The sequence below is a fragment of the Myotis brandtii genome, unplaced genomic scaffold, assembly GCF_000412655.1.
Source record: "Myotis brandtii unplaced genomic scaffold, ASM41265v1 scaffold374, whole genome shotgun sequence".
NCBI lineage: Eukaryota > Metazoa > Chordata > Mammalia > Chiroptera > Vespertilionidae > Myotis > Myotis brandtii.
In genome coordinates, this window is record NW_005364372.1 from 796,773 (window position 1) to 810,096 (window position 13,324).

The following is a 13,324-nucleotide window of genomic DNA, read 5'->3' on the forward strand; positions in this document are numbered from 1 at the left end:
TTTCTGTTGACTGACAGTCGTATGGGTACTCCCTTATAGGTAACTGAGTCTCTTTCTCTTGCTGCTTTTAAGATTCTCTCATTCTCTCTTGCTCTTGGCATTTTAATTATGATGTGTCTTGGTGTGGTCCTCTTTGGATTCCTTTTGTTTGGGGTTCTCTGCGCTTCCTGGACCTGTAAGTCTATTTCTTTCACCAGGTAGGGGAAGTTTTCTGTCATTATTTCTTCAAATAGGTTTTCAATATCTTGCTCTCTCTCTTCTTCTGGCACCCCTATAATTCAAATGTTGGTACGCTTGAAGCTGTCCCAGAGGCTCCTTACACTATCTTCGTATTTTTGGATTCTTTTTTCATTTTGCTTTTCCGGTTGGGTGTTTTTTGCTTCTTCGTATTTCAAATCTTTGACCTGATTCTTGCGATCACCTGGTCTGCTGTTGGGAGTCTGTATAATATTCTTTATTTCAGTAAGTGCATGCTTAATTTCTAGTTGGTCCTTTATCACAACATCGAGGGTCTCACTAGATTTCTTAAGGATCTCAATACATTTATCGGCGGTTTCCATAAAATTCTTGAAAAATCTTAGAACCGTGGTTTTGAACTCTATATCCAGTCGTTTGCTGTCCTCCATTTCTGTCATTTGTGACCTGTTTCTTTGTCTTCGCATTTTGTCTGCTTCCCTGTGTTGGTAGAGTGGTTTTGTGTGCTAGGTGTCCTACAGGGCCCAGTGGCTCAGCCTCCCCAGTTACCTGAGGTGGACACTCTTGGTGCACCCCCTTGTGGGCTTTGTGCACAGTCTTGTTGTAGTTATGCCTTGATTGTTTTAGGTGTCACTGGGAGGAATTGACCTCCAGGCCAATTGGCAGTGAGAATCAGCTGTGTCTGCAGTGGGAGAACTTCTGTGCTGAAGACACCCTTCTGGGGCAAGACTTGCTTCAGTGGGGCTTTGGTGCTCACTGAGTCTGCCCCCTGAGTGTGTTCCTTATGAATCTGAGGAGTTGTAATCTGGGTGGTCCCACTCTGACGTTCTGGATGATGTCCGTTCCGTCTTTTAGTTGTATTTTTGAAGTGGTTGTTCGAGGCAGCAAACTCCGGTGTTAACCTATGCCGCCATCTTGGTTTCCCCTCAAGTTTAGCTTTAAAGGAGAAATCTTATGGTATGAATTGTATTTTTTCACAGAAGGTCAGGGACTCTCATAATGTTGGTATTTGTAATTATACCACATGTTTTTAAACGTCTCTCTGATACGGATATACATTCATTATTTGTTTGTTTGTTTGTTTAATTTACCTGATGCTGAAGTTTTTCTTTTTTTTTAAATTATATTTTTTATTGTTGACAGTATTACAGATATCTCCCATCTTCCCCCCTCCATCCTCCTCCTCCCAGCCCCTACCCACGCCCCCTAGGTCGGATATACTCCTATTTAATCATCTCTTCCTGGTGAGCTTTTAAAGATAATCCCAATGTTCTTTCTGCTACAAATCATGCTGCAGTGAACGTTTCTGTGCTGGTGGTTTTCACCCAGGGTGACCCGCTCAGCCCCGTGGACACGTGCAGTGTCTGGAGACATTGTTGGTCAGCACAACTGGACGAGGGATGAGCTAAGGCATCTGGTGGGTTGAGCCAGGGATGCTGCTGAGCACTGCAGTGTGCAGGACAGTTTCCACAGCAAAGAGTTTCCCTTTCACCACAGCAGTGCTGACGGTGAAAACACTCTCTCGACACACCTGTGGGACGGCCTCTGGAGATGTTACAAGAAGTAGAATTCTTGAGTCAAAGTTGATAAGCTTTTTAGCTTTGATAGGTCCTGCAAGGGTGTTCTACATTCCCACCAAAAGTGTGGGTGTGCCCAGAGTCCCCATCCTCTTGCCAATACTTAATTTTATCTCTCAAAATAATTGCAGGTCTGGAAGAAAATACACCTTATTTTAACTGGTGTGTATATAATTACTGGTGAGGTCTGACACATTGCATTAATTGGCCATTTGCTTTTCTTTGAAGTTGAATTGCCTTCTCTTCAGGTTTTGTTGTGGACTTTCCTCTATGAAGGAGGCAAAATACAGGGTGAGCTTTGCAAAAGGAAACGGGCAAGTGAAATTTGCTCATCCGATGGACAGCGAGAGCAAACCATGGAGTAAGAGTTCCATCTGGTTTGTGGGACTCCAGCTCCGCCCTCTTGGCATGCGGTCCAGGTCCTGTGTGGTTCCGAGCAGAGAAGAAAACCTTTGTCTGGACGAGGCGCTCCGATGGGAGACGCTTGTTCTGTGCCATCGGAAAGGGAGCCTGAAGCAGGTGCAGCTTGGGCAGAATGAAACCAGGTCCCTGCTGGGTCAGAGTGAGGAGAGAGGGGAGTGTTCCCGGAATTAAAATCCATCTCTAAGGCATCCCGTTGACAGTGTATCAGGAGCTTATGCTCTTGAGGGAAGTGACTCATCTCTTGCCCAGAGCCCTGACTTGGGTGTGGTCATTGTAAAGCTCTGTGAATGCGTGCCTCACAGCCTCGCTTTCCTCTCCTTTCACCCACCCTAAGGATCGATGTCCACCGTAAAGAGAACGCAGGCGCTGCTGAGAAGTCCATTACTATCCTCTCTACCCCGGAAGGCACCTCTGCGGCTTGTAAGTCTATTCTGGAGATTATGCATAAGGAGGCCCAAGACATAAAATTGTGAGTAATGAGTATGAACCCGTGGAAAGGTTGATGTCCGTGCTGTTTTGCTTTGAATTGACACGGTTCTTGGGGATTGCCAACAAACCCCGGGAGCTGCTGCCCCAGGAGGCCCGGGGGTTGGCATGTTGATTTGGTGTAAAGCCTAAGTCCTTAACATATTTTCCTTTGTGTTTGGCTGTGGGGTGAGTGGCATTAGTGAGGACAGTCCAGCTGTAGAAGGTGGCTGGGGGACATAAGCCCACCTGGGGTCCAGGAGCACCCCTGGATTTACCCACCGCAGGGCCCAAGTCCTCATGCCGTGGCTTTGAGCTCCCTGAGGTGGGAACCCTAATCCTGTGCTGAGATAAGCGGGGGATTTATTTGGATATTCCAGGTTGGAAGTCTTAACTATCTTTCCCACAGGAACTTTGAGTGGAGGTTGGGTTTTGTGCTACATTCAGTCTTCAGCGCAGTGCTGGGTATAGAACCGAATCCAGAGTAAGGTGCTGGAGTTAGCCTGGGACCTAATACAGCATTTAATTTGTAGGGACCTTTAAATATATTAAATATATTTTAGTTATAGGGTTAGTTATATGGTGCTATATTGTAAGATTCTAATTCTTTTTTTGTTTTGTTTTTGTTATAGAGAACAATAAAGAAAAGGCCCACCACCCAAAACCCCAATGGTGTTTTTATTTATTTATTTAAAATATATTGTTATTGATTTCAGAGAGGAAGGGAGAGAGAAAGATGGGAGATAGATGAGAGAATCATTGATTGGCTGCCTCCTGCACGCCATACACTGGGGATTGAGCTCACAACCTGGGGATGTGCCCTTGGCCAGAATCAAACCTGGGACCCTTCAGTCCGCAGGCAACGCTCTATCCACTGAGCCAAACTAGCTAGGGCATGTTTTTATTTTTTTATTTTAAAACAATTTTAATACATATATTTTTATTGATTTCAGAAAGAGGAAATAAGGGAGAGAGAGGTAGAAACATCAGTGAGAATCATTGATCAGCTGCCTCCTGCATGCCCCCTACTGGGGATTGAGCTCGAACCCTGGGCATGTGCCCTGACTGGAATTACGACATGACCTCCTGGTTCAGAGGTCAATGCTCAACCACTGAACCACACCAGCCAGGCCCAATGACGTTTATAAACAATGGTATGTGGCCCTAACCAGTTTGGCTCTGTGGATAGAGCGTCGGCCTGCGGACTGAAGGGTTCCCGGTTCGATTCCGGTCGAGGGCATGTACCTTGGTTGCAGGCACATCCCCAGTAGGAGGTGTGCAGAAGGCAGCTGATCGATGTTTCTCTCCCATCCATGTTTCTAACTCTCTATCCCTCTCCCTTAAAAAAATCAATAAAATATATTTAAAAAACAAACAATGGTATGTGTTTGGGAAATTCAGAAAGGTGCAAATGAAATGTGGACCCCCACCCCCACCCCCCGCTCTCACACTCTTCCTCAGAGTGTAACACCGCTGAGTTCCTTGTTTCCTTGTCTAAACTGTGCCTGTGTTGCCAGGTATGGAGTTTAAAATTTATACTAAAATCATACTATTTGCATTTGTACACTGTGTTCTGGGGTTGGGGATTTAGGAACAGGAATTTGAGTAGGAGCTGTTTTCAAAGCTAAACAGAATCCATCATTGGAAGGTAGTCCCTGTGATGAATAAAAGGAAACCGTTTTTAAAAATTAACTTCTATCCAGATACATATTAATGATTTTACCCCCTGTTCACGCATTGCTAGAATGTGGCTGATGGTCGGCAGTTCAAACTCTCCTGGCATCATGCTTCCTAAGTGGTGGGTAGGAAGTAAATGTTTAATGAACAAATATTCTCTTTTTCCCCGAGAGCAGGGTTACTTGCCCCGATTTCATGGCCTTTTTTTTTTTTTTTTTTTTTACAGCACAGAAGAGCTTCCCTTGAAGATTTTAGCCCATAATAACTTTGTAGGCCGTCTTATTGGTAAGGAAGGAAGAAATCTTAAAAAAATCGAGCAAGACACAGACACTAAAATCACGATATCTCCGTAAGTGCTGCCTTGCTTGCTTTTGAATAAGAAAATTTCAAGCGCTGTGTTTCACTGGAGTTTCATGTTAAGCATAGCCTGTCCCATCTGACTGAGCCAGCCGGCACCGCCCTGCTTATACTTCGTTTCTCAAACTCAGTCCACTGTCTGCTGTCTGTCTCTAACCCACATCGAAAGATTCTCTAATCCCACCAAAGAGGCAGGGCTGTACATTTGTATTTCCTAGCTGGCGTTGGTCAGGTTTGCTGACCTATATTCCCCAAGTGCCTAGAGAGAACCCAGGTTATTACCCATGGATGTGTAAGACAATATCCCAGCGAATGAGAGCTTATGACAGTGGGAAAGGTTTGTGGGTCACCAAGTCTCTGTGGGTCAGGGATTCAGGAGCAGCTCGGCTGTGGTTTTGCTCAGCTCTCATGTTGCTGGCAAGTCAGTGCTGGCTGGTGGTGTGAGGCCTCAGCTCCTCACCACCGGGGCCGCTCCGCAGGTTGCTCGGGTGTCCCTGGGACACGAGACACGGCAGCTGCCTCCTGCCAGTGTGAATGATCCGAGAGCAGGACGGAAGCGGCAGTGTCTTTATAACACAGCCTCAGAAGTCGCAGCCGCTCTTACTATTCAGTGTGGGGAGGGGTCATCCTGGAGGCTGGTACCACACCTGGGGCCACAGGCTCTGGAATGATTTGGAGAGGTTTTCCTTTTTCTGAGCGTGACTGTCCCTAGTTCCCATCTGAGTATCAGAAAAAAGATAAGGTGGGAAGAGGCGGATGGACTAAGGAGAGCTGAGCACTGGGTGTGTGTAGCAGGGAGCTCTCAAAGCAGGAGATGGAAAGGAAGGAGGACGGTCCTGCCTGACTGTAAAGAAATAAAAAAACCACTAAGTGGTAAATATAATGCATGATCCTACCCTGTCTTGATGTTTATGCTCAGAAAAGGGAGGGTTTTAAGTGGGGGAAAGATCTTAAAAGCTATTCTAGAAGCAGCTATTTTGAAAATTGTAATATAAAAGCTTGGCAGGGGCAAGGTGGGTTGAAAATGGAGATGAGAAATACACTTCTTTAAACAGTCTAAGACAAATAGTATGTCGATGTTTACATTTTTAGCAAGTTGGAGAAAAAAAGGAATAATACCCTGTTCATCTGTCTCAAGTTTAGCATACGGTATTCTGCTAGTCGTGAAAATGAGAATTGTAACTCTGGGAATCTGAAGGAGAGCCATACCAATAGGCCATATCCTCCCACTCTGCGTCCTTACTTTCCATGGGACTGGCTCAGGCGTCGATGCCTCATATCATCGGAAGGCTTGGAAGCTTCAGCAGGACCTGGGTCAAGCAGGGAGTTTCTGAATATTGCTGCAGCATTCTCATTTTTTACTTTTCTAAATGGTCATCCAGGGACCCTTTTAAAAAATTTATGTAGTCAAAATGGATTGAAAAATGTTTTGAAAAATAAAACATAAAATTAAAAAGTAAAAAACAAAATAAAAAGATGGGTTGAGTTACATGATTTCCTCCAGCGTACTTTATCTAAATTCTAAGCTTACTGGCAAAGAGGAAGTATATACATGTGAACTCTGGCTTGCCTTTTGAAACATTTCCATGCTTATTCTTTGCCTGGTGACCCAGAAAATGCAGTTGCTGGAGAATGCCACTTATGCCTAGAACTGGTCAGTACAGACTGGGAACATACTCATTAAAGGTTATGTGCATCTGGTTCTTGGTTTCTGCTAAAACTATATCCTTCCAATCATGTACTTTATATTTTACTGGTAAATTATGAAAGTGGTTCAACCTTAAGTGGCTGAGAAGCACACTGTGTTTAAACCATGAATTTAATTGAACTACGTGCACCCAGGAATTTTTATTGAGAAGGTGGGAGGGGAAGTGTTTTCTCTCCTCTGGCTTTACAGTTCTTGGATTTGTGTCTTTTGAGGCTCTCCTTTTTCATCATGTCTAACCGCCCACTTTTACAACTCGCCAGCCCCCTCATTTGGGTGTTAATTGCCATCTGTGGCTGAATGTTACTACTATCTTCCTCCCATAATTTCCGTTCTCTTTCTCTCCCTCCGTTTTCAATCTGCAGATTGCAGGAATTGACGCTGTATAATCCGGAGCGCACCATCACAGTGAAAGGCAGCGTGGAAACATGTGCCAAAGCTGAGGAAGAGATAATGAAGAAAATCAGGGAGTCTTATGAAAACGATATTGCTTCTATGAATGTTAGTTTTAATACCAAGGGCGTGTCTTTATTTTGATGAAGTTAAAAGATGTTTTCAGTTGCATTAATATTGATTTCTTTAATGGTGTTGTCATTAGATTAGGTTCTCATTGGTTTTTAGCACCATAGGGAAGTGCCCTGGAAAACACGGGCTCTGACAGTAGGCTTGGCTATCTCTGTGATTTTGGCAAAGTATTTAGTCTTTGAGACTTAGCTCCCTTATCTGTGAGGTAAGACTAATACTTTCCTTAAAAAGGTTATTATCTCCTGCACAACGTTAATTTGAAGGAAATTAGTACAGTAGAGGTATGTGAATTGTGTTTGAATCCCAGTTCACCTGTGTATTAACTGCAGCTCTGTTTTCTTGGACAACTTAATTTGGTCTTTCTGAGCATCAGTTTCCTCATCTGTAAAATGGGGCTACTGCCTACATTGCATGCCTGTTAGAATTACAGTAGATAACAGTGCATGTAAAACTACTGTTATGAATATAAATTTAAAACTTGGTTCCTTGGAGATAAAAATAATCTGTGTAGCGACTAGAACATAGTGAATTGTTGACGTTCCTTAATGGATGGAATGGTGCTCACGATGTAACATTTGTAAAGTTCATCTTCAATTTTAACGTAAATGATTGAAAAAAAGATTGTCCTCAATTGGGCCTGTCATCTGAAACATTACACCTAACAGAAGGGAAATGTAAAGATGTTATCACCTTTGTGAGGGGAGCTTAGAATGCTAATCACTTTAGTCCACTTGACTGCCTTCCTACCTTCACATTGTCACTGCTCATCCAAATGTGCGATTAACTGGGAGTAAGTCCAACTCTATAGGGCTTTTAAAAGGATTCTCAAGTACGCACAAGTCTCAGCTCTGATCTCCACCTCACTTCCTCAGCCCTTATAAATTAAACCAAAACAAATGCCCCTTCCAGGGTAAGTTTAGTTGTGGGAGCTACATGCAGAGGACCTGATTTCCAAAGGCCTTGACTTTTAGGCCTTTAGACCCATGACTCCAAATTTTATCCAGAAGTAAAGATCTCTTAATAGCTCGTTCTCTATATCTGGTTTGCTTTTCAGTGAACAAATCTTGTTCGCTTACTTCTTCAACGGGTGCACGGTTTTGTCTGCCTGTACCTTGTGCTACAGTATACGGTGTGTCTTTGAGCTCTGCGAGCTGCCCTGAAGGACAGGAAGGCTGTGTCCCTGCCCTGAGAAACTCCGTGTGGCTTCAGATCAAGGAGGCGGCAAACAAGCACACGGATTTTAAATACCAAGAATATAAACAGATATAAACTATCTGCTCAAGTGTGGTCACAGGAAACATCTGCTTTGTTCTAAAATTTTTGTGTCAGATGATTTTAACTAGACAAGAGGTCACAATCTGAATATTGTCATGTATAAATGCTCACTTATACATGATCTTTTTAATTTTACCATTGCAGCTTCAAGCACATTTAATTCCTGGGTTAAACCTGAATGCCTTGGGTCTGTTCCCGCCCACTTCAGGGATGCCACCTCCCACCTCAGGGCCCCCTGCAGCCATGACTCCCCCTTACCCACAGTTTGAGGTAAGACGATGCGCCTCGGCTTTCTTTATGGTTGAGCGGGGGAGCATTGCTGCCTTTGAGTGGTGTGATGTGAGCTGTTTGGGGGAAATCTCAATGTAAAACCTGGTTCCCATGTGATCTGGAATTAGTGTAGAGCCAGCACACACTTTCTGGTTCCAGTCAATAGGACCTTCTTTTCTGTTCCTTGTAGACACAGGACTTATTACTGGGGCTTTGGGGTGGCCGGCACAGTTGTCAGCATGTGCTTTCAAAAGTCAAAAGTTTGAGACTTTGCAGAGGGGGGAAGAGGTTACTTATTTTTAAATATTGAAGTAAAGGATTTTTAAAAGTCTTCCTTCATCTTTAACTTTATCTGGAAGTTAATTGCTTTGGAAGATCACTAAAAACTGGACTTTTTCATTTTGAGTGTTTGTACTTTTTAAAACTATGAACTCAGTTTTGTGTGCAAATGTTACATAGCTTTTATTTTGTAAACAGGTTATCCTATATAATAAAAGGCTAATATGCAAATTGACCGAATGGCGAAATGACCAGTCCCTTTGATGTGCACTGACCTCCAGGGGGCAGATGCTCAATACAGGAGCTGTCCCCTGTTGGTCAGTGTGCTCACACAGGGGGAGCACTGCTCAGCCAGAAGCCAGGCTCACTGCTAGCGAGTGCAGCGAAGGTGGCGGGAGCCTCTCCTGTCTCCACGGCAGCGCTAAGGATGTACGACTGACGGCTTAGGCCCGCTCCCCAGGAGTGGGCCTAAGCCATCAGTCAGACATCCCCGAGGGCTCCCAGACTGCTAGAGAGCGCAGGCTGCGCTGAGGGGGGACACCCCCCCCCCCCCCCCGCCAGTGCAAGAATTTTGTGCACCGGGCCTCTAGTTAAGAAATAAACCTTATTTTTATATTTGCTTTTTAAGAATAGCATTTTTCCTGAGGTCAGAAAGAGGAGACCAGTGATAGTATGAAAATAATTGCAGCATAGTAGACACCTTATCCAATAATACTTTTTGAAAGTAATTTATATTATCAATTATAATTGGGGGTAGACAATCATGTGAAATAAAATTAACAACGTTCTAGGGTCTTCCTTCATGCTTTTTTTTTGTATCTCTCCCTTCCTGTTTGGCTTTCTTTTTATCATATAACGTTTTGAGTGGTATCTCCTATGCTAATTCAGGGACTTGTCTGGGTGAAATAGGTTGGGGGTTCCACCATCACTCTGCCTAGAATATGTGTAGAGTGAAATGCCATTGGAATTCTACAGAGAACACAGGTCGCTGAGGTTGTCCATATTTTCTCTCTAAGAATGGAATTCCCTGAAACCTCCACTGTTGGGTGTGCGTAGCTTTTGCTTTCTTCTTAGAAAGCAAAATGTTTCTGCCTTGACTGTCAGCAGCATTTGCATCTTCCCTGCAACTTACCTGCCACTCCCACATGTTTGGGCTTGGAAACAATATGACAAAGCCCATCAATCTAAGGATAGGCCTCAGAGTCCCAGCTCCATGTCATGTGAACAGACTCACTGTGCCTTAAGTGAAACTGTCCACTACAGCCAAAGGTGGTGGAAGTAGCTGATGTGTTTGACCTTGATGTTAACCGGGGTAGGGGAAGGAGCCCTGCAGGCGAGAGCCCAGGTCTAGCCCAGCTCTGCCCTGGGTTTGTGTCACCATAGGTCAGTCTCTTCTTCGCTTTGGGTTTTTCTAACCTGAACAATGAAGAAACTGAACTAGATGAGTAATCTCGAAAGGCTCTTTTTTAGGTCACACACTTCTAGTGTTTAAAGAATTCAATAATGTGAAAAGTTGGAGTGGGAACTTGAGAGTATATGGACTTACCTCTGATAGGCTTCCTACAATCTTGATTACAAAAAGGTGCATTTGTCATATGGCTGAGGTTAGGGCAGATGTGTCCCTGACAGTTCTCTATAAAATTACATTTATTGAAAGCTACTAGGAGCCGATTCAAAGTAACTCTGTGCTGTAGAAGCTCTTCTCTAACCTCCACTTCTGCTAGTTGCCCTAACCAGCTTTCTCTTTGGGTAAGTCACCTAACTTCTCTGTTCCTCATTCTGTTTCTCTCTGCTGGTTGCATGTCATGTTCCAGTCAGTAAAGCCTTTCATACTACGAGTGGTAGCATGTCAAAACATTCTTGGACATCATCATCATCTATACTTCAGTAGCAAGAATTCCTAAATTTAATTGCTAGGTATCTATTTTTTAAGCATTCAAATAAAAGAATATGAATATTCGTTGGATGTAGTCCGTTTTCTGATTATACAGTTTTGTGTATTGGGTTTCTATGTTGTTAAAAAATTGTTTTAAGAGGAGGGAGATCATATTAAGAACTTATACTTCTGAAGCACTTTTATAATTTGAAATGTCTGAGTGACTTAAACGAGTAGCAATTTTATTTTAAAAATGGGAGAAGGAGGTCAATGATCTTTTTTAAATTGTGGTCTTTGGTTCTCCTGAGACTTTAAAACAAAATCAAGTAGGTGCTGCCCTAGCCAGTTTTGCTCAGTGGATAGAGCATCATCAGCCTGCGGACTGAAGGGTCCTGGGTTTGATTCCGGTCACGTGCATATGCCTGGGTTACGGGCTCGATCCCCAGTAGGGGGCATGCAGGAGGCAGCTGATCAATGATTCTCATTATTGATGTTTCTAGCTCGCTCTCTCCGCTCCCTTTCTCTCTGAAATCAATACAAATAAAAATAATATGCATATATATTGAAAAAACCAAGTAGGTGCAATTAGAAGCAGCCAATGAGAACAGGAAAAGATGCAGAGGCTGCCAGCCGGAAGGCACAAACACTTCAGAGGGCAAGAGCTCAGAACCCCTATGGCCTGGTGGTTCAAGGGCCGGAAAAGACATTCTCACTCTTAAAGGGATAAAATGTGGAGTTTTAGCAACCCATGTTCTCTGAAAAATTCCAATGGGCATTTTACTCTACGTGTATTCTAGGCAGTGATAACATGGAATCCCCAACTTTAAACCGAACATTTCTGATGACATTGGTGTACCAGGTACCACCTAGCACATTAAGTGCTAAGAAGAAAGGCAAATCTGTCCACCCAGCTGGGAAGGTTGACAAATTATGTATATATTGCATGTGTTTGCCGAAGATAAGTGTGATCTTGTGGTTTTTCTATAGATTGTAACCTACTGCTAACTCATCTCTCTATTCATCTTGGGCCTCAAAGAATGTGTCAGGAATTAGCCATAGAAGTAGAAAATGGAAAGGAGATGTATTTTTGTAATCTACCTTTTTCTTCAAAATGGAAGAAATCTTTGCTTTTGCAATTGCCTTTTCCTCTCACAAGCACACTGTGGACAGTCCTCTCATATATTTGGTATATATTTCTACAAACTTTGTCATTATAGGTGATTATTAATGAGAACATCGCACTATTTTGAACTTTTCTCCTCAAGTACATTCTCCTTGATGTTAACTACAATATCATCATCACTCTTCAGAAATTTGACTGAACACTATTTGACATGCAGGCCATGTCTAAATTTCCATAGTTACCCCAACAATGTTCTCTATATCTCTTTTCAATAAACCCAATCAAGGATCATGCATTGCATTTAATTGTCATATCTTTAGTCCTCCCTTTTTTTTTTAACAGTACTCACCTTCAGTGCCTCGCTTTTTTCTTCCTTATGGTATTGACAAATCCGGGCTAGTGGTTTTAGCGAATATCTCCTAATTTGGATTTGATTGACTGCCTCAGATTAGACCTTTTATTGAGGCAGGAATATCTTGTCCCAATGGGAAACAAGTGATGTCAGTGTCTCGTTATTGGTCATGTTAAGTTTGATCATATGATCAAGGCCAGGTCTGTTTGATTTTTTCATTATAAAAATACCTTTCCCAATTGTGATTAAGAAGTAATCAGTAGTACTTTGGGATTGTGTGTCTTTCACAGCAGTGGGTTGAATATCCATTGCTGACATTTGCCCAAAGCATGTGACTGCCTTAATGTCTTCTTTTACATTCATTAGTTGACAGTCTTCTATGAAATACAGCTTCCTCTGATCCATATGTTAAGGGTGTGTGTGTGTTTTTGTTAATTACATTAGAACTTCCCAGACCTTTTGAATTAGAATCCTCCCCTTCCCCAGGCACAGGGTAGGGAGTGGAGGTGAGACCTAGGCATTATTATTTTGGAAAACGCCATAGATGACTCCCCTGTGTAGCCAAGGTTAACTCAACAGCTGCCCTGTTTCTTAACTGTGCCCCACCTTGGCCTTAAATGAATCAGAATCTCAGTCGGAGTAGATGGAGGCTCAGAGCTTGTGGTTTTGTAAGGGTCCTCAGGAGCTTTTTGTTGCCCATTCATTGTCAGGAACTGCTAGTCTGTGGAGGGTGGACTTAAATGTTGGAAAAGTGTATCTCCTATCAAGACTAATGCGTGGGAGACAATATTTAGGATAAGCATAAACACACCACTCATATGTCCCTCTTTCTAACTTGTTTGAGGCTTTACTTTAAAGCATAGTGAGAAAACGTCCCACCCCACGCCCCCCCTTTTCTCTCACCACCTGTCATTCCAACCCATAGGCAACTACCAGGCCAAAGCTGTCTGTGGGATGCTGCCATATGTCTGTTTTCATGCTTCTAGATTTTGGCATGCTATATCATCGGGATTAGTTTGGCTGTGTGTTTGGAGTGAAAAAAAATGTAGTTAAAATGAATTTTTCCTTTTTTAAGAGAAGAGTCGGAGGGCAGATAATCCAAGTAGTTCTGGTGGTAGTTCTGCTATATCATCTAGGGCCGGCCGCCTGTTGGCTTAGCACACCGTCCCCTGGTCCAGGGTGATCGCTCAGGCTCCATTGAGTCTGATTCCAGCCAGCAAGGATG

At 43.2% G+C, this 13,324-nt stretch overlaps 1 protein-coding gene across 2 annotated transcripts in view; it reads left to right on the top strand.

Annotated features, from left to right (window-relative positions):
- Positions 1 to 13,324, top strand: part of IGF2BP3 (insulin-like growth factor 2 mRNA binding protein 3) — a 105,340-nt gene that overhangs the window by 81,641 nt on the left and 10,375 nt on the right. The window contains exons 7-10 of one of the 2 annotated variants that reach the window (XM_005872278.2): positions 2,530 to 2,664; positions 4,564 to 4,686; positions 6,765 to 6,900; positions 8,344 to 8,469. In XM_005872278.2, the coding sequence (XP_005872340.1) occupies positions 2,530 to 2,664; positions 4,564 to 4,686; positions 6,765 to 6,900; positions 8,344 to 8,469 (520 nt within the window). The remainder of the gene's footprint in view (positions 1 to 2,529; positions 2,665 to 4,563; positions 4,687 to 6,764; positions 6,901 to 8,343; positions 8,470 to 13,324) is intronic. The other variant, XM_005872279.2, reaches the window with a different exon arrangement.